Source organism: Mustela erminea, chromosome 11, assembly GCF_009829155.1.
Source record: "Mustela erminea isolate mMusErm1 chromosome 11, mMusErm1.Pri, whole genome shotgun sequence".
Lineage (NCBI taxonomy): Eukaryota > Metazoa > Chordata > Mammalia > Carnivora > Mustelidae > Mustela > Mustela erminea.
In genome coordinates this window covers 75,941,903-75,960,124 of record NC_045624.1, presented here as the reverse complement: position 1 = coordinate 75,960,124, position 18,222 = coordinate 75,941,903, and the positions used below count along the sequence as shown (strand labels likewise).

At 40.4% G+C, this 18,222-nt stretch overlaps 1 protein-coding gene and 1 long non-coding RNA gene across 4 annotated transcripts in view; one reads left to right on the top strand and one right to left on the bottom strand.

Moving 5' to 3' along the window:
* KIAA1324L (KIAA1324 like) overlaps positions 1–3,394 on the bottom strand; it is a 171,776-nt gene extending 168,382 nt beyond the window's left edge. Inside the window, exon 1 of the mRNA XM_032304299.1 lies at positions 3,032–3,394. Within this exon, the coding sequence (XP_032160190.1) occupies positions 3,032–3,223 (192 nt within the window). The 5' untranslated portion in view covers positions 3,224–3,394. The remainder of the gene's footprint in view (positions 1–3,031) is intronic.
* Positions 2,725–18,222, top strand: part of LOC116568700 — a 38,038-nt gene continuing 22,540 nt past the window's right edge. For 2 of the 3 annotated variants that reach the window (XR_004276732.1, XR_004276734.1), the window contains exons 1-2: positions 2,725–3,008; positions 15,751–15,883. This is a non-coding gene — a long non-coding RNA (uncharacterized LOC116568700). Of the gene's footprint in view, positions 3,009–9,491; positions 9,591–15,750; positions 15,884–18,222 lie in introns of those variants that run through there. The other variant, XR_004276733.1, reaches the window with a different exon arrangement.

The window sequence follows — 18,222 nt, the reverse complement described above, 5'->3', positions numbered from 1 at the left end:
CCCAAAGGATGCTTATCCTTCCTAAGTTTCCCCATGCATAAGCCTGAGAAATTAATTCTGCACTTTCTGACATCTAGTCTTCATATTTTTTCCCTTCAACACCACCGACCAAAGTCACATCCTCTTGTCCTTCCTCTCTGACACACTGACTTTACTTTTTTTTCTGTTTCCCCAACTACAGCCTTCCTGTTTGTGCTTGTGCTTCTACCCAGCTGATCTGATCACCAGCTGAACATTCATTCCAAAAGTCCTCACTTTCTCCCCTCTTCAGCTCCATAATCCAATGACTTGACAAAGGAAGTCATACTTCATGATTTCACCCCAGAGTCCCATTCTCTGCAAAAATCTAAGTGAAACTTTACCCATAACTCAATTGTCTTTTTGAAGGTTTTTTTTCTGAACTCCAGTGATTGTAACTTGATTAGTCCCAGACCAATTTTCTGTTTCTTTTTCCTTCCCTTGCTTTCTTCTAAGGAGCAAGCGGGGAAAATTGAAGTTTACGTAATGTAATCATGTCTACTTTTAAAAAAATACTGGTCGATGAGGGTGAAACTCAAACTACTAGGGAGGTGGGGGGAGGAGGTTAGAATCACAGACTTTTCCATCCTTTTCAACATTGTCTCCTATTATTAAGAGGCTGGCCGTAGTTTCCAGCTGCCGACACTCACTGTACTCTCTCACTCTGCTCCCCAGCACATAGCTCTGTTCTGCGGTATGGCATTCACTTCCTTTTCTTTGACTCAATCATGGACAGGGATAAACAGGTAAGAGTGAACACAAAATAATTATTTCATATCTTTGTCCACAAGAGTTGGCCTACAATTCCACGGCTCCCCCTCAAAGGACAACAGACCCTTACCCTCAGAGCCTGGAAAATATCTACTCCTCTCCCTTTCCTCTTAAAAACAATGTCAGAGAGAAACAGCGATCAATTCTAGAAAACTGTCTCGGCTAGTTAGACCAGATGCCCTGGAGCGGATTCAGCCCCTGTGAGACTGCTTGGCCTCTCCTATTTCCAGAGGAGCCTCTAACTTTCAGTCAGTCATCATACAGGTGTTGTCAGTCATCAGGAAGAATATCAATGCATCCGTGCATCACCATTTCTAAAATGACAGCCAGCCACAGGCAAGCTCAATACAATCCCTCTGCAGGAGCCATGCATTCCCACTTTTGGGGGGCAAATTCAAAGGAGACCTCAAGGAACTGAATCACATGCAATTTCTAAAGTCACAGCAACAAACGAGCTGGGTTAATTGAAGAGAGTGTTCCTGAACTTTGTCATCTTCCTCCTTCTCGTGTCACTATTTCTTTGTTAGGCTGCAGACTCTTACTCTGTTCTTCCTAGGTGTACACGCCTGGTGCTTGTGATCGTCCAAATGATCAGTCTAGTCATAGTGACCAAAAATCATCAGTCCACTGGCCCCAAATCTCACCCTGACATTTCAAGTAGATCCTTCACTACTAAGAATTAGTGTGACAAAAACCTCAAGACGTTTCATTCCATTTCAGAAGAAGTATGGTGTGCCCATTGAGGCTGGGGTCTGGAAGCAAAGCTCTACATTTGTCGGGTTAGAACAGTTCAATCTGAGGATGTCCAAGAAGCAGCTTTCTGTGAAAAACTGGAAGAATGGATCATTCCCAGGTGATAGGTAAAGTTGGAGAACACAGATTAAAGTACTAATTACATTGATCAACTCTGAAGTTAAACACAGCTGTTTCTTGAGAGCTTGCCCTCATTTCCCCCATTGCAACACTCCCGTGCGTTCCCACACATGCCTTTGATCTGCTTCTCTCTCATTTCAGTCTGTCCTGGGACTTGTACTATGAGAGAGGAAGATGAAAATCCAAGGGTGATGGATGATATCCAGAACGCAGATAATCTATAATTCAAGCCTGGGTGAAATTCAAAAGTTACAGCATCACACACAAAGGAACAGGGTCTGGTCTTTCTTTCCAGAGGGGCTATTGGCTAACCTATTTTTGCTACAAAAATTAAAATGACCCATCACCCTGATTCCTAGCAATCTTCCTAAAAACAGTATTCACTCCCCATATCCTGCCGAACATAATCACTCAATGTAGGTCAGAAATGTTGCTTCCTTCCCCTCATTGATTTTCATTAAGAGGCTGCACTTTCTGGAACACTAAAAGGAAAGAGAAACACCCACTACAAGAACCAATGACACCCCCTGTAAATTTTTGGCACCTTAAGTCCAGTTCTCCTAAAAGCGGGAGAAAATCTCATCACCCACAATTTCTTCTTTTTGGCTAGAAGTCAACAATAATCTCGAAGTACAAAATAAACAGTGGCGATGCTTCAGCCAGATGAACACCCCCCAAAAGGAGCATATTCACTCTGTCTTTTCTAATTTTCTAGATCACCAACCCGCCTCTTCCCTAAGTACACACTCTTTTATTCTAATTCATATCCGTATTTTGCCAGAAGGATGCCAAGTGATACCACACAGTGGCTCAGCAAGTCCCCAGGGCCTTATCAGGAAGCTGAGTGCGGGCGAGCGGGAGGACGGGGTTTGTGGAGACCCCGACAGGGTCTAGGGGAAGAGAAGGCGACGGAGAAACGGAGAGGAGGGACATGGGGGTGGGGGAAGCGGGAAACGCTCCTGTGGCAACATCTGGCTCTCCAGAAGAGCTGTGAAGGGATGGGTCTCCAAATGCCACTAGCGGGGCTTCCCCCGTCTCCTCGCCACCCCACTTGCTGAAATCTCTGCCAAGGCCCAAGTCCTCAAGCCTGGCACTCTGAAGAGGGCGCCGCAAAGTCCTTCAGAGCCCTCAAAGCAGGAGCGCGAACAGAAAAGCATCACCCCAAAGACAGCAAAGCCACACACCCTCTGTCGGCCAGCCTCCCGGGGCGGGCAACTTCATCCCTGCAACACACGAAAGCCCCCGTCCTCCAAGGAAGGCAAGAGGCGACGGCAGGGAGGGACACCCGGGCGCCCGCCTCGCCCCTCGCCTCCCGCTCCATCCTCCCCCTCCCCCGCAAACTCCAGGTAAAGGACCAGGTGCGGCTCACCTCCAGGCAAGGAGGAAGCGGGCGGCCGGAGGAGGAGGGGGGCAGGTCCCCAGCCCAGGCCGCCCGGCAGCCGGCGAGCGCCCAGCAGCAAATCCAGGCGGGGCTCCAGGGCGGCGAGAGCCCGCAGCGGGGAGCCCCCGCCCGCCGCCCCCGGCCCCTCCCCCGCGCCGGACCCGGGGCGAGGAGCCGCATCTCCGTCCCGCTGCGGTCCGCCGGCCGGCAGGAAGGCAGCCTCCCCGGGTGCGGCGCGCTCGGCTCGCCGCTCGCTCGCCCCCTGCCCGTGCGCCCGCTGACGGCTCGGCTGCGCTCAGGGCCGGGCAGCCGGCGCCGGTGCTCCCGTCACGCCGGAGGGAGGGACCGCGGGGCGCGGGCGCGGGCGCGGCGCGGGGGCGGGACGCGGGGCGGGGACGCGGGAACCCGGGCGCAGGTGGCGCGGGCGGGGGCTGCGGCCAGGCCCAGCGGGTCCAGAGGGGCTGCGCCGCCGCCGGGCCCGAGGCTCGCCGCGCAGGGGAGGGCGAGAGACGCCGCGGTCCCCCGTGGCATCCCCGGTCCCCGTGGCCCGCCAGGAGGGGCGCTCCAGGCGAGAAGCCAAAGTAAAACACAGGACATCAGGATGTTGTTTACCCCGCGGCAGGTCTTTAAAATCTCCCTGCTTCCCGCATCACACACACTCACAGACGCGCCCTAGGGACGGCCCTGGGTGAGGATCCAAGCTAGGAAGCGTCAGAGCGAATTTTTGGGTCATCAGGATCTGCCTAGAATTGCAGGGAGAAAAGGAGAGTGAAATATCGATGCAGCTGGTGACTCAGTTTCCTCACTTCTTTAACGCAGATAGTAACAACATCTACCCTATAGGGTTGTTGGGAGGGTTAGGTTAATTGATGCACCATAAAGCACCTGGGGGAGTGCCTGGCAAGCAGTAGATGCGATAGGTGTTGGTAGTAGTAGTAACCACAAGTACTGCTACTATTGGTGTCATTTCATGGGGAAAACGTGTAATCTTGGGCAAGAAAGCCCTTTTGTTTCTGGAGGAAGCAGTTTTTCTATACGTACAGTGAACTGGGGTAGTCTTCATATTTTCTTTCATTGCAAATATACTGAACTGGGTAATGGGCACCAACTGGTGAACCAAATGGGCACAGTGCCTTCCTGTTGTGGGGATCGCAAAGGTCCCTTCTTGCTCTATAATTCTGTGATGATGTACATTCTCCCGTTGTTCAAAAGTACCCAAGTTTCTGATACTTGAGTACCTGCAGAAAGGTACCTGGCAGACTCATAAATTGACCTGAATTTATCTTTGTCTCTATCTTTAATATTTTTTAATAAACATTTCCACATGGAATGAGAAAGTTTCCCTCTCTCTCTCTCGTTCTGATTATTGTTATAATGTATGTTTATTGTAAAAATTTGGAAAAATTCTTAAAAGTATCAGGAAGAATGTAAAAATTACTAGGGATCCCACCAATAAGACATAACACCTTTAATGGTATTAACATCTTGAAGAATTTCCTTCATGGTCTTTTAACCGCTTGTGTACTATGAAACTAGAATTGTAATTTTTAACCTGCTTCTCTTCTTCCCTTAACAACATGAATTTTTTCTCAAGTCAATGAAGTCTCTGACAAAACAGCTTTAATAATTGTCTAACAACATCTACACTTTGGAGATACATAATTTACTATTGGATATTGGGCAATTTTTCCTCAGGTATTTGATGTTATGAATAGTTCTGGAATGGCTGCCTTTGGTATATAATCTGTTCACACCTCTACTTTTAATTTTCTATGATGTTTTTGTAGAACTGAAATCATTGGGTAGCAATGTATGTGTATTTTTGGGTTTTGTTTAATAGTGCACAAATTCCCTCCAACAATTTTATATCCATTGTTTCCAGCTGTTTGAGTATTTATTTAACATTCTAGATTTAATAATACTTTAGATACTTACCATTTTGGCAAAGGGTAAAATTACCATTTTAGCAAAATGCTAATAAGATAGCATTTCTGAATGTATTTTTATAATTTGTGACATTGAATAATTTTTCTTTATATATGATTATATATATGTTTATATATGATATATGATTATATATTTCCTTCTCTTGTCAGTGTGTGTGAATTTTCCACTGACACTTTGGCTATTTTCCTATTAAAGCTCCATTTTTTTTTAAAGATTTTATTTATTTATTTGACAGACAGAGATCACAAGTAGGCAAAGAGGCAGGCAGAGAGAGAGGAGGCTCCCTGCCGAGCAGAGAGCCCGATGTGGGGCTTGATCCCAGGACCCCAGGATCATGACCTGAACCAAAGGCAGAGGCTTTAACCCACTGAGCCACCCAGGCACCCCAAGCTCCATCTTTTTCTATTACTTTGTAAGCAATCTTTTAAGTTTTCTGTACTACACATTGTTTACCATATCTGTCACAAATACTTTTCTGAGTTTATAGTCTTTTAATTTTGTTTCAGGAGGGCTTTTTTGCAAAAGATTGTCATTTTTAGGTACTCAAATATAAAATTTCCTTTTGTGGTTTCTTCCTTTGTTTTATCCTTAGAGACACCTGTGCATCTATAGATCCTACAAATACCTATAATTTCTTATTTAGTCATTATTTTCTTTTTGTATATTTTTATTCTTTAATGCATCCAAAATGTATGAGTCAGATTATATTTTTTCATCTGAGCAAGACTTAACAACATGGCTAATGGTTAGTTTCTTTCCTTGTAAAAATAAGGATTGTCCTACACAATGCACATAAACTAAATGATAATTACAGATTTTCTCTTGTCATTGTCAATAAATAACTTTTTTCTCTAACAACGAAGTCATAGAAAGAGAAATTCAAAAGAAATTTTAAAAATAATACCATTTATGGGGCACCAAGGTGGCTCAAGACACCTAGGACATTTCAGGGTCCAACTTTTGATTTCGGGTTGGGTCATTATCTCTGACTTCCGAGATGGAGACCCACTTTGGGGCTCAGCCACTCAGCACGAAGTCGGCTTGAGATTCTCTCTCTCTCTCTTCTCCTTACCCCGCTTGCCTGTGCACTCTTTCTTTCTCTCTCTCTCAAATAAATAAATAAAATATTTTTTAAGAAATAAAATAAATAATATCATTTATTATTGGACCAAAAAGAAGAAAACACTGAGGAATAAACTTAACCAACAAAGTGAAAGACCTGTACTCTGAAAACTTAAAACACGGATGAGGGAAATTGAAAATGACACAAACAAATGGAAAGATATTCCATGTTCATGGATTAGAGGAATTAATATTGTCAAAATGTCCATATACACAAAATAATCTACAGATTCAATGCAATACCTATCAAAATACCATCAGCATTTTTCACAGAAATGGAACAAATAGGATTAAAATTTATATGGAACCAGAGACCTCAAATAGCCAAAGCAATTCTGAGGAAGAAGAACAAAAGTGGAGGTATCACAATTCCAGATCTCAAGATACACTATAAAGCTGTAGTAGTCAAAACAGTATGGTAACTGGCACAGAAACAAACATAAAGATCAATGGATCAGAACAGAGATCTTAGAAGTAAATCCACATTTATGTGGCCAATTAATCTATGATAAAGGAGGCAAGAATACACAATGGGGAAAAGTGTCTTTTCAATAAATGATGCTGGGAAAAGTGGACAGCTTCATGCAAAAGAATGAAACTGAACTACTCTCTAACACCATATACAAAAATAAACTCCCAACTGGATTAAAGACCTAAATGTGAGATCTGAAACCGTAAGAGTCCTATAAGATACCATAAGCAGTAGCTTCTCTGACATTAGCCATAGCAACATTTTTCTAGATACCTCTCCTAAGACAAGGAAACAAAAGCAAACATAAACTTTTACACAGCACAGTAAATTGAAAACTTTTGCATAGCAAGAAAACCAATAAGAAAGCAAAAGATAACCTACTGAATGGGAGAATATATTTGCAAACAATACATCTGAGAAGGGATTAACACCCAAATACATAAAGAACTTCTATAACTCACACCAAAACAAACAACCAGCTTAAAAAATGGGTAGAAAACCTGAGTAGACATTTTTCCATAGAAGACATACAGATGGCCAACAGACAAATGAAAACATGCTCAACATCACTCATCAGGAGGGAAATGCAAATCAAAACCACAATGAGATATCACCTCACACCCTGTTAGATTGGCTGAAATCAAGAAGACAAGAAACAAAAGCATTGATGAGGATGTAGAGAAAACACTTGTGCACTATTGATGGGAATGTAAATTGATACAACCACTGTGGAAAACAGATAGAGGTTCCTCAAAAAGTTAAATGTAGAACTACTATCTGATCCAGTAATTCCACTACTGGGTATTCACCCAAAGAATATAAAAACACAAATTTGAAAATATATATGCACCCTTATGTTTATTGCAGCATTATTTACAATAGCCAAGACATGGATATAACCTAAGTGTCCATCAGTAGACAAATAGATTTTTTTAAAAAAGTGTGGTATATATATATATATTTTTCCACATCCTTTTTTTAAATCTCTTTGTAATATTATGGAATATTACATAGCCATAAAAATGATGATATCATTCCATTTGAGACAACATGGATGGACCTAGGGAAGATTATGCTACATAAAATAAGTCAGACTGAGAAAGACAAACACCATATGATTCCACTCATAAATGGAATCTAAAAAAAAAAAAGAAGGGCACCTGGGTGGCTCAGTCAGTTAAGTGTCTGCCTTCAGCTCAGGTCATGATCCCAGGGTCCAGGGATCCAGCCTTGCATCAGGTTCCCTGATCAGAGGGGAGCCTGCTTCTCTCTTTCCCTCTGCCTGCGTTCTCCCTGATTGTGCTTTCTCTGTGTCAAATAAATAAATAAAATCTTAAAAAATAAATAAAAATAAATTTTATAAAAAATGAATAAACAAACCAAGAGCAGAAGCAGAACTATAAATAACACAAAACAGACTGATGGTTGCCAGAAGGGAGGTGGTGGGAGGTTGGACAAATGGAAGAAGGGGAGAGGGGGATACAGGCCTTTGATTATGGAATAAGTAAGTCACAGGAATAAAAAGCAGAGCATAATGAATACAGTTGATGATATTTTATGAGCGATGTAATTGGACAGATGGTAGCTACAGTGGTGGTGAGCATAGCATAATGTGTAAACTTGTCAAATCACTAAATTATACACCTGAAACTAATGTAACATGGTAGGTCATCTGTACTCACAAATATTAATAATCATCATTTTCTAATAGCAGTTTTACTTATAGAAAAGATCTTGACCTTAGGTGATTTAAAGCAGCACACAGACTAACAGAGAAAGGAAATTTTCAAGAAAACACTGGTTCCCTTGCACCTTTCTGGAATGTAATATCAGATTATTCAAATGGTTTATGATTATCTGATCAATAGTTTTACTTTCAAAACCCTAGTTTAAAAAAAAACACTTTAATATAAAATTCTTAATGAAATTTGGGGTGGGGGGTGAGGTTCAACCATGAAGCCTTAAATAACTTGAAGTCACTAGACAGTCATCAATTTTCCACTTTCATTTATGCAGTATGTACCTGAAAATTGAACCAAACTTTGCTAATCAACAAAAGTCATTGCTATACCCAAAAGATGCTAAACACATAGATTTTTAAAAATTTTGTTCTTTAACTTAAAGCAGCTGGTGGTATAACAACCCTCAATTTCAGAGATTATCTAAGTACACAAAGGTTAGAAAAAAAAAATCTAAATGAACTCAAGTAACAAATTTTCTAGAAATCCATTTTAAACAGTCAATGAAAAAATTAACAAATTCTGTATCTAATTAGCAAAGCGATAATAGTTTTGGCAAATGTATGTTCTGCACTATAACACTCAGGAGAAGAGGTCTTTTGGAAATCAATCTAACAATAGACATTAAGTATCCTTAATGTATTTGTGCCTTAATGCAGTAATTTTTACTTTCATGACTCTATTCAAGGAACTAATAAGGAAGGAGCACAAAGTTCTGTATAAGAATAGTCACTGTTGTCAAATACAATTAAAAATGAAATAGCCCACATGTATCCAATAGAGGAATGAATTATATGAATTATGCTACCTCACAAGGTAGAATTATATAGACACTGAAAATTATGTTTCCCAAAGAATACTAAATGAGTCAAGGAAATGTTATCATATAATGTTAACATAAAAAAGCAAAAAGAAACTTTCATAAACAATGTATTCCCAAGTACAGTGTATAGTTAGGGCAGGAGACAATGTCTAAGTGTGATTTTATAGAAGGAATATGACTAGCAATAAGTACGTTGGCAGTGATAATCTTTTTTAATATTTTTTTCTAAGATTTTATTTATTTATTTGACAGAGAAATCACAAGTAGATGGAGAGGCAGGCAGAGAGAGAGAGAGAGGGAAGCAGGCTCCCCACTGAGCAGAGAGCCTGATGTGGGACTCGAACCCAGGACCCTGAGATCATGACCTGAGCCAAAGGCAGCAGCCTAACCCACTGAGCCACCCAGGTGCCCCAGCAGTGATAATCTTTTAACATTGGCATACAGGTATTTTTCTTCTATTTTTACAGATTTGTTTTCAATTTTTTCATAATTAACATGTATTATTTTCATAATCAATCAGGCATTCTGATTCTCAGGATCATCTGCTTAGGAGGTTAGTTTTATTACCCTCAGTATTTTTCTTTATTTTTGTAATACTTAAAAATTAAAATTTTTACATCGAACATAATCTTTTACTAGTTTTTAAAACTCCATATTAAAGGGGCGCCTGGGTGGCTCAGTGGGTTAAAGCCTCTGCCTTCGGCTCAGGTCATGATCCCAGGGTCCTGGGATCGAGCCCCACATCAGGCTCTGCTCTGCAGGGAGCCTGCTTCCTCCTCTCTCTCTCTCTCTGCCTGCCTCTCTGCCTACTTGTGGTCTCTGTCTGTCAAATAAATAAATAAAATCTTTAAAAAAAAAAAAAAAACAAAACTCCATATTAAAAAGACTGAAAGGGGATGCCTAGGTGGCTCAGTCGGCTAAGCATCTGTCTTCTGCTCAGGTCAGATTCCAAAGTCCTGGGATCCAACCCCACATTGGGTCCCTTGCTCAGCTGGGAGCCTACTTCTCCCTCTGCTTGCCACTCCCCCTGTTTGTGTACTCTTTCTTTCTCTCTGTCTCTGACAAATAGATAAATAAGATCTTTAAAAATATAAAAATAAATAAAAATAAAAAGACTGAAAGGGTTAGACCAAATTATTCACAACAGAAAATACATATTGGCTCATGTTTAAAAGAAGAAAGCTGAGGTGTTTTAAAAAGGAGTGTGATCCTTAAGCTATTCTTCTACCATAGCCTATATTTTATATATCAATTTTTATCAATTTATATATCAATATTTTAAATAGCTAGTAGGGGAAGAAGAAGGGAGATTGGGAAGGATAAATGGAAAGGATTCAAAACGGAACAAAAAAATTATTCAAAAAATGGGAAATAGATCATATGAGGAAAGGCTAAATTAGGGTGTTTGATTTATTGTCTCTAAGTCCATAAAGATTTTTACCACTGGTATCTATGTCCCTTACTCTCCATTTCCTTCAAGGATCAAAACAAAACTATTTTTAGTAAAAGGAGGAAATTTTTTCACTTGCAGTTGAACCTTCTGTGAGAGGTTGTAGAGATATTAAAAAAAAAAGAAAAAGATTGTGAAGTCAGGCAAACCTGCATTTCAAATCAAAACTCCACTGTTTGCTGGCTGCTCCCTACATGCCCGCCACACTGGCCTCCTTGCAGCTCCTTCAACCTCCTGGATGTGCTTATACCTTAGGGTCTTTGTATTTGTTGTTTCCTCAGCCCAGAATGTTCCCTCTTCTTGAGGGCCTCACTCAAATGTCATCTTCCCAGTAAAGACCTCTCTGGCCACCATTTCTAACATCCGTGACATTCCCTATGCCCCTTCCCTGCTTTACTTGTCTCCCCAGCAGTATCATCATCTTGCATGTTGCCTATTTTACTTACTATTTCTCCTCACTAAAATGGAAGTTTCATGAAAATAGGTTTTGCTTTTGCCTTTTTTTTTTAAGATTTTATTTATTTATTTGAGAGAGGGAGAGAGAGAGAGAGAGAGAGCACGAGTGGGAGGAGGGGCACAGGGAGACACGGACTCCCCACCAAGCAGGGAGCTCCATGTGGGCTTGATCCCAGGACCCTGAGATCTCATGACCTGAGTCAAAGGCAGATGCCCAACCAACTGAGCCGCTCAGGTGCCCCATGCTTTTGCTGCTAATTGTTGTGTTTCCAGATCTAGTACATAGGCACTCAATAAACACAGGTGGCATGAATGAATGCATTATGAGATGACCATAAGCGAGAGAAATTCATTTGTTACCGTTAATATGAAATCTTTCAGATGCACAGCAATTAATTTAATAGTTTCTAAAAATTATCCAAAGATGAACTTGAGGGGAATCCCCAAATTCTCAGTTGAGAAACAAAGGAGGAGTCTCCAATAACGGTATCCACTTTGTCCAGTTTAAGGAGAAAGGAACTTATTACACAGTATTGGCTACTTTGCAAAATTTCCTGAGGGGCCAGAGAAAAAAGCTAAGATCTACACAGCCAGGAGACTCACAGCTATGAGTGATACCCTACCATCCTATAACACGACTGCATGGGAACCCCCTGCAGCCTTCACATACCACTCAGCGCACAAGATGCTTAAAAAAAAAAAAAAAAACAAACAAAAACAAAAAAACCTATACACCAAAACCTCTGTGCCTACTAGAGCAGAAGACAAATGCCCATGTTGCCATGTCAGCTGGAAGAATTAATCTACACTCACACAGCTGCTATCTCACATGCCTCACTCCCTCCTTCCGAATCTCATGTGAGGATATTCCCTTGGCAAAATCTAGTTTTAATGTACAATCTGGTTACAAGGGAATCTTGGGAATGTTTTAGCTAGCTGTCCCTCCTCTTTGTTTCAGGAAGGCAGGCTAAAAGTAGGACAGATTGAGTAAAAGTGAGTCCAAGTATATTTTCTACAGTAGTTCCCCCTCCTGCCACTCAACCTACATAAACACTCTCATCCCTACATTAAAACTTCCATCTCTGAGGGATGTTCATTGCTCTTCTAACTCAGGGACGATCCTCATTTTGATATCTTTAAATCTATCAGATAAATTATAAAGTTAACTACCACCAATCCACCATATATTAAAAACTGGGGATTACTATTCAGTAATAAAAAGAAATGAACTATTTTTTTGAAGATTTTATTTATTTGATAGAGAGATAGTGAGAGAGGGAACAAAAGCAGGGGGAATGGCAGAGAGAGAAGCAGGCTCCCCGCTGAGCAGAGAGCGATGCCGGGCTTGGTCCCAGGACCTGGGATCATGACCTGAGCCGAAGGCAGACGCCAAACGACTGAGCCACCCAGGCCTCCCAAAGAAACTAACTACTGAAATCATTATAACTTGGATAAATCTCATAGGCCTTATGCTAAGGGAAAGAAGCCGGGCTCAAAAGCATACATAGCGTATGATTCCATTTATACGGCACTCTCAAAAAGACAAACCTATTGTGATAGAAATTAAATCAGTGGTTGTCAGGAATTACAGTGTTAGTAGGGAAATTGTAACTAAAAAGAATAACTCAAGGGAGATTTGGGGGGAGTGATGAAATCATTCTGTATCTTGATTGTGATGGTGGTCACACAAATCTACACATGCATTAAAACTCATAGAATTGCACACCAAAAAAACCTCAATTTTACTGTATGTTAAAGGATTAATTTTTTAAATATTTTTATTGATTTGAGAACGATGCAGAGAGAGCACAGTGGGGGGAGGGGCAAAGGGAGAGGGACAAGCAGACCTCCCGCTGACTGGGGAGCCTGAGATGGGGCTCGATCCCAGAACCCTGAGATCATGACCTGAGCTGAAGGCAGACACTCAACCCACTGAGCCACCCAGGTACCCCAAGAGTTATTTTTTTTTAAAAATACAATAACCCAGTGACTGTTGAAGTTAATAACCACTAAAGTTGACAATATGTTAGGTTTTGTAGACATTAGGTACTTAATAATTTGGGGGGAAAAAACTAGGGAAACAGGAAAAACAATATGGAAAACACTATATTATTCTTCTATATATACAAAAACAAGAAAATATGAACAGGGACAATAATTTTCATTTCTGCAATTGCTTCGACATTACGTTTGGTGTTGATGACTTGCTTCACATTCCCTTTGTGCTCAGACAGCAGTTCCGCAGTCATGGTTGTTTGGCGCGGCAATCCAAAAGTACATTTCCGAACATTCTGAACCTTGGTGACCCTAACTACATGGGGTCTTCCATTAACTGTTATCATTGGCTATTACAATACCAGGAAGCATTCTAGAGGCATTCCTGAGCTCCATTGCTGAAAATCATAGTAAACTTTTGGGTTTTTTTTTTTTTGCCTCCTGGCTCTGTTGTCAGGAGGAACCCAAAAAAGGCCACAGGGGTGTCTTATCATGTCAACTCCCAGTTCAATTGTCTCCTCTGGTGGAATACTTCTCCACTAAATACCAAGACCTCCAAATTAGCAGAATCTAAAGGAATGGACTTGGGAAAGAGAAGTTTTTGCTTTGTTCATTCAGTGTAATGAGAAATACTACCCCCACTTCACTCATAATTTCTGGACCTGGGAAGTCTGGTTTTGGAAGAAACAACATCATATATTAGTCACTAGTTCAGAGAACATGCTTAATCCTGATGGACCATGCTGACGTCAAAAGGTACTGTCTCCCAGTGGACACAGTAAATCACTTCCTTGGGTCGTTCTGCTGTGCTATAAGCCAGGCCCTCTGGGTGAATGTTCTGTGGAAATACCAGCCACGAGCACTGGACTTAATTATTTTACTGTAAAATGAACTTCTTGATTAAAAGCAGTATAGTGTGAGAAAGCAATATTGTATTATGTAATCAGACATGATGTAAATAAGGCATTAAGTCAACAGAAGCAGCATACTAGACCAAGAGAATAAACCATCCAGATTGTTTATTTCAGTAAGGACAAAACACTGTTCGTTCTATAATGTAGGGGACCCAATATAATCAGCGACAGTGAGGTTGGTTCCCCTGTTGTATCACACAATTTCAAGAGCTCACTATTGTTCTGTACTGCTGGCAGATTGAGCATTCACCCATGGTAGGGACCCAGGTCAACTTTGGAGACAGGCAGTTGATTTTTTTATTAAGACATGAATAATTCTTATCACTGCTATGATGGACCATTGTTTATGAGCTCACTGACACAGTAGGGTAACCAGCCAAAGGAGTTGACTGACATGAACAGAGTGAATCATCTGGTTCACCTGGTTATTGAGCATTTGGTAAAAATTTACATGAGACATTAATAGTCCTACCCATTAGGCTCTTTCCAAGAGACTGATTTACATAATTCTCAATCCTCTTTATCAGCAAACCTCCAATCTTGCTCCTCCCAACTCCTTCACCATAGACCAAATCTTTCACTATGACCCGTGAACTGGTGCAGATTCGAGATCACGTCACCTTCTTCCAGGCCATGTTTACCGTGAGGTTGTATCTGTTGGAAAATTCCCTTTTCCATTGTCCTTCAGAGCCACATATGATTTATTTGTTAATCATATAGAATTCTTCAACACTAAGGCCAAGAGGCATAAGCTAAAAATCAAAGAAAAATTAAACCACTTGGAAGCAGACTATTTTGCCAAATGAGATAGTAAATGTCAATACAACTTTTTCCTACGAGACTCCCTGTTCAAAGAATTCTCTGCAATAACAAGCTTGCTTATGAATCGCATACCCAATATTTGCATGCCTGTTAACTAATATTGACATTACTTGGGACAAGACATTGCTGGCTCATAAAGCTGAGCCATCGGAAATCCTGTGACCTGACAATTCTTTAACCATTTTGTCAACTTCCCTCTTTTAAAAAGAAATGCACGTATGATTGGCATGTACAGATTCTGCAAATCCATTCACCCAGATACTGCAGATAGGAGCAGTGAAGGAAATAAGTATTAGACCTGAAAGGTCAGGGATATGCAATTCTTACTTCAGGTGAGATGCTTCAGTCAAATAGTTTTTTGAAAGAGAGGACTGGGTGACTGGACACAGATTTTTTAAAAGATTTTAAATGTTAAGCACTGTAAAGAAGTCAACAGCTGCAGAACCACAGAACCTTAAGCGAGGATTGGCCTTTAAAGATCACTGAGCCAAATCCCATCTCAAATCCCTGAATCCCCGAATCCCTGCAACTCTCCATCAAATGACTTTTCAGACCTAAAAAAAAAAACTTCTGTCAAGAACCATCACTCCTTTCCCAGGCAGGCATCCTACCTTGGCAGAGCTCTCCCAGGAAGAAAGTCTTCAGGGGAACAAAAAAAGGTGTCTCACTGTCATAATCCTAACCTCAAGGCCCACACAGAGCGAGCTTTGCTCCTCTTCCCATGAGGACCCTTCCAACAGCTTTCTCCCATCACAATCTTCTCTTCTTCAGAATAAACATCCCCAGTCGTGGCCATCATTTTGCACATTATTTGATTTTTTTTTTTTGGTTCTATTTTCCAAGGTTCCTATTAAAAAGTATACATTTAAAGTGAAGTAATAGCATAGATTTCATCCATAATAGAGTAGAAGTATAACTTCCCATATTCTAAATAGGCTATAGTTCTATTTTTGTAATTTCATTCCAGGTAGACTCTCTGCAAGTCATACTAATGTTTCCTGTAACTGCTACCGCTCATTAGGGGTCACTACATGTCAAGCACCTCAAAGAAGGCCTCACATACGTCATCTCACTTTCTTCTCTCGACAACCACCTCTGAGGTAGGTACTATTTCTATCCCCATTTTCAAAAGAAGAAAATGAGGCTTAGAAAATAAAATAAGGCTTACAAAGAATAAGTATCTTACCCAAGTTTAGATACCCTATAAGTGACAGAATTCATTGGGGGTTTTTTAAAAGATTTATTATTTATTTGAGAGAGAGAGAGACAGTGCGTTCAAGTGGGGGGAGGGGCAGAGGGAGAGAGAGTCTCAAGCAGGCACGCTGCTGAGAACGGAGCCCTACTCAGGGCTTGGTCGCACGACCCTGAGATCATGACCTGAGCTAAAATCAAGAGTAGAAGCCCAACCCACTGAGCCACCCAGGTGCCCCATATGTGGCAGAATTTGGTTTCTATCCCAGGATTTCTGGAAAACTAGTATCTAACACCTATTGAGAACTCACTATGTGCCAGCACTGTTCCAGCCTTACCTCCAACTGTTAAACCTAGAATTATTATTCCCATTTTACACATAGGGGAACTGAGGCTGAGAGAGGTTTAACAAAGTGATTAGAAATTAAAAACTAGCTTATCTGAACAGGATTCAAGATTCAGGATTTTATGTTTATCTCTTATAAAATTTATCTTACTGGATTCCATCCATCCCTCTACTCTGTCAAAATTTTTTAGAGATACTAATTTGATCTGAAGTATTCTTATACTTGCTACTTTTTTACAACCACAGTCTTATGAGAAAGGTTTCCATGTATTCACATTACCACCAAATTACACTACACAGAATAAGGCCCAGAAAGGGTTCTCTCCAGATGCCATCAATCCATTCATCAGACCATATCCACCCAGTCATTCCACCTCTGATACACTAGCTAATCTAGGCCATATTTCCTCATTTTTGTCCACAGGAATACAATGAGTTTGTTAAGTGTTCTACTGAAATATAAATTTGTTACCCTATCTTAAACTTAGCAAACCTTTCAAGAAAGAATATTGTATTCGTGTGAATTAATTTAGAAATAGTAAATCCATCTTGGATCTTAGTCATTACCATATCTGCTTTTAAGAATTTATTATGCTTTCAGAAACAAAACACTAAATTAAATATATATTACATTGCTTTCATGCTCATAGTACTATATTTTTATTCACGTAATTGAAGACAGCCCTTTCCCCATCATCAAAATGCAATTTGAGTTCCAGTGTCTTCCCACTCAGTTTTCTGGGTTGATTTGTAGTCTTCTGAGTTGATTTTGGTCAGGCAGTGTGACAATATGTTGCTTTTTATAAATCCAAGCTTGTGATCTTGGCTCTTGGGCATCTTTTAGATTGACAGTATTATTTTAGGGTTTTGTTTGCATTTCTTATTTGGTTAAGCTGATAGTTTCACTTTTTCCTTAATTGAATTACCCATCACTGTAAGTGAATTACCTTCTCTTGAGAGTCATCCAGAAGCTTTTGATAGATAGATACTTGCTTGGCACCTGAGTAATAATCCTTTAAGACCGCAAATCTGTCACTCAATCTTTCCTGGCTTTGAAAGGCCAGTAGATTTGGCAGTTTTCTGTTACCTTTGATTTCACTGTTCACTGTTTAATAGTCCTTCTTTGTATAAAATAATGTTTTCTTTCAGTTCTATGTTACAGTGTTGTGTCTTTTAAACTTTTAAAGCACCATTACAGATTCAAAACTTAATTCACGCTTTGAATCCTACCACATAAGACCGTGTCATCACTCATAAAGATAAGGAGCACTAAGACGAGTAGGAAAAGGGGCACATACTTTTTTGACATTGCTTTTTAGGGAACACCCAGATTTCCAATATGTCAAAATGTGAAAAACAGCTACTTCTCAAGAGAAACAATAGTTATGCTAATTATTGAGGAGTTCAGGTTATAAATTGTGCCCATATTTCAAAGCAGTACAAAACGGAATTTTCAAGCATTTTTCTGTCCTCCGTTCCTTATCTACAACCTATAACAGAAGATAAAGTTGTTTGGTTGGAAGTGATTAAGGTCACATATCTAATATTATGAAATGCTTTGTATTACATACTATATATTTTTTTAACTGAATACCAAACTTGACCCTATATTTTTGTAAATCTGGTAGCCTGTCCCAATTAGCTTTATCTTAAATATATCTGTATGGTTCTTACCCCTCTGAGAGATACAAAAGGTCACTTTCCTTTTCTAAAATACGGAATTATTCAACAGAGCTTAATAACTGCACTGCTAATGTAATTCTTACTATACCTCTGAGAGAAAATGCTGCTTGAGATAGATTTGGAGCAACTTTCATTTGTAATGTTAATGCATTTTGCCTGAAAAAGTCTCAGCTGTGTCACTTCCCCACAGGCTGGTCAGAACCTAATGAGGTTTTAGTA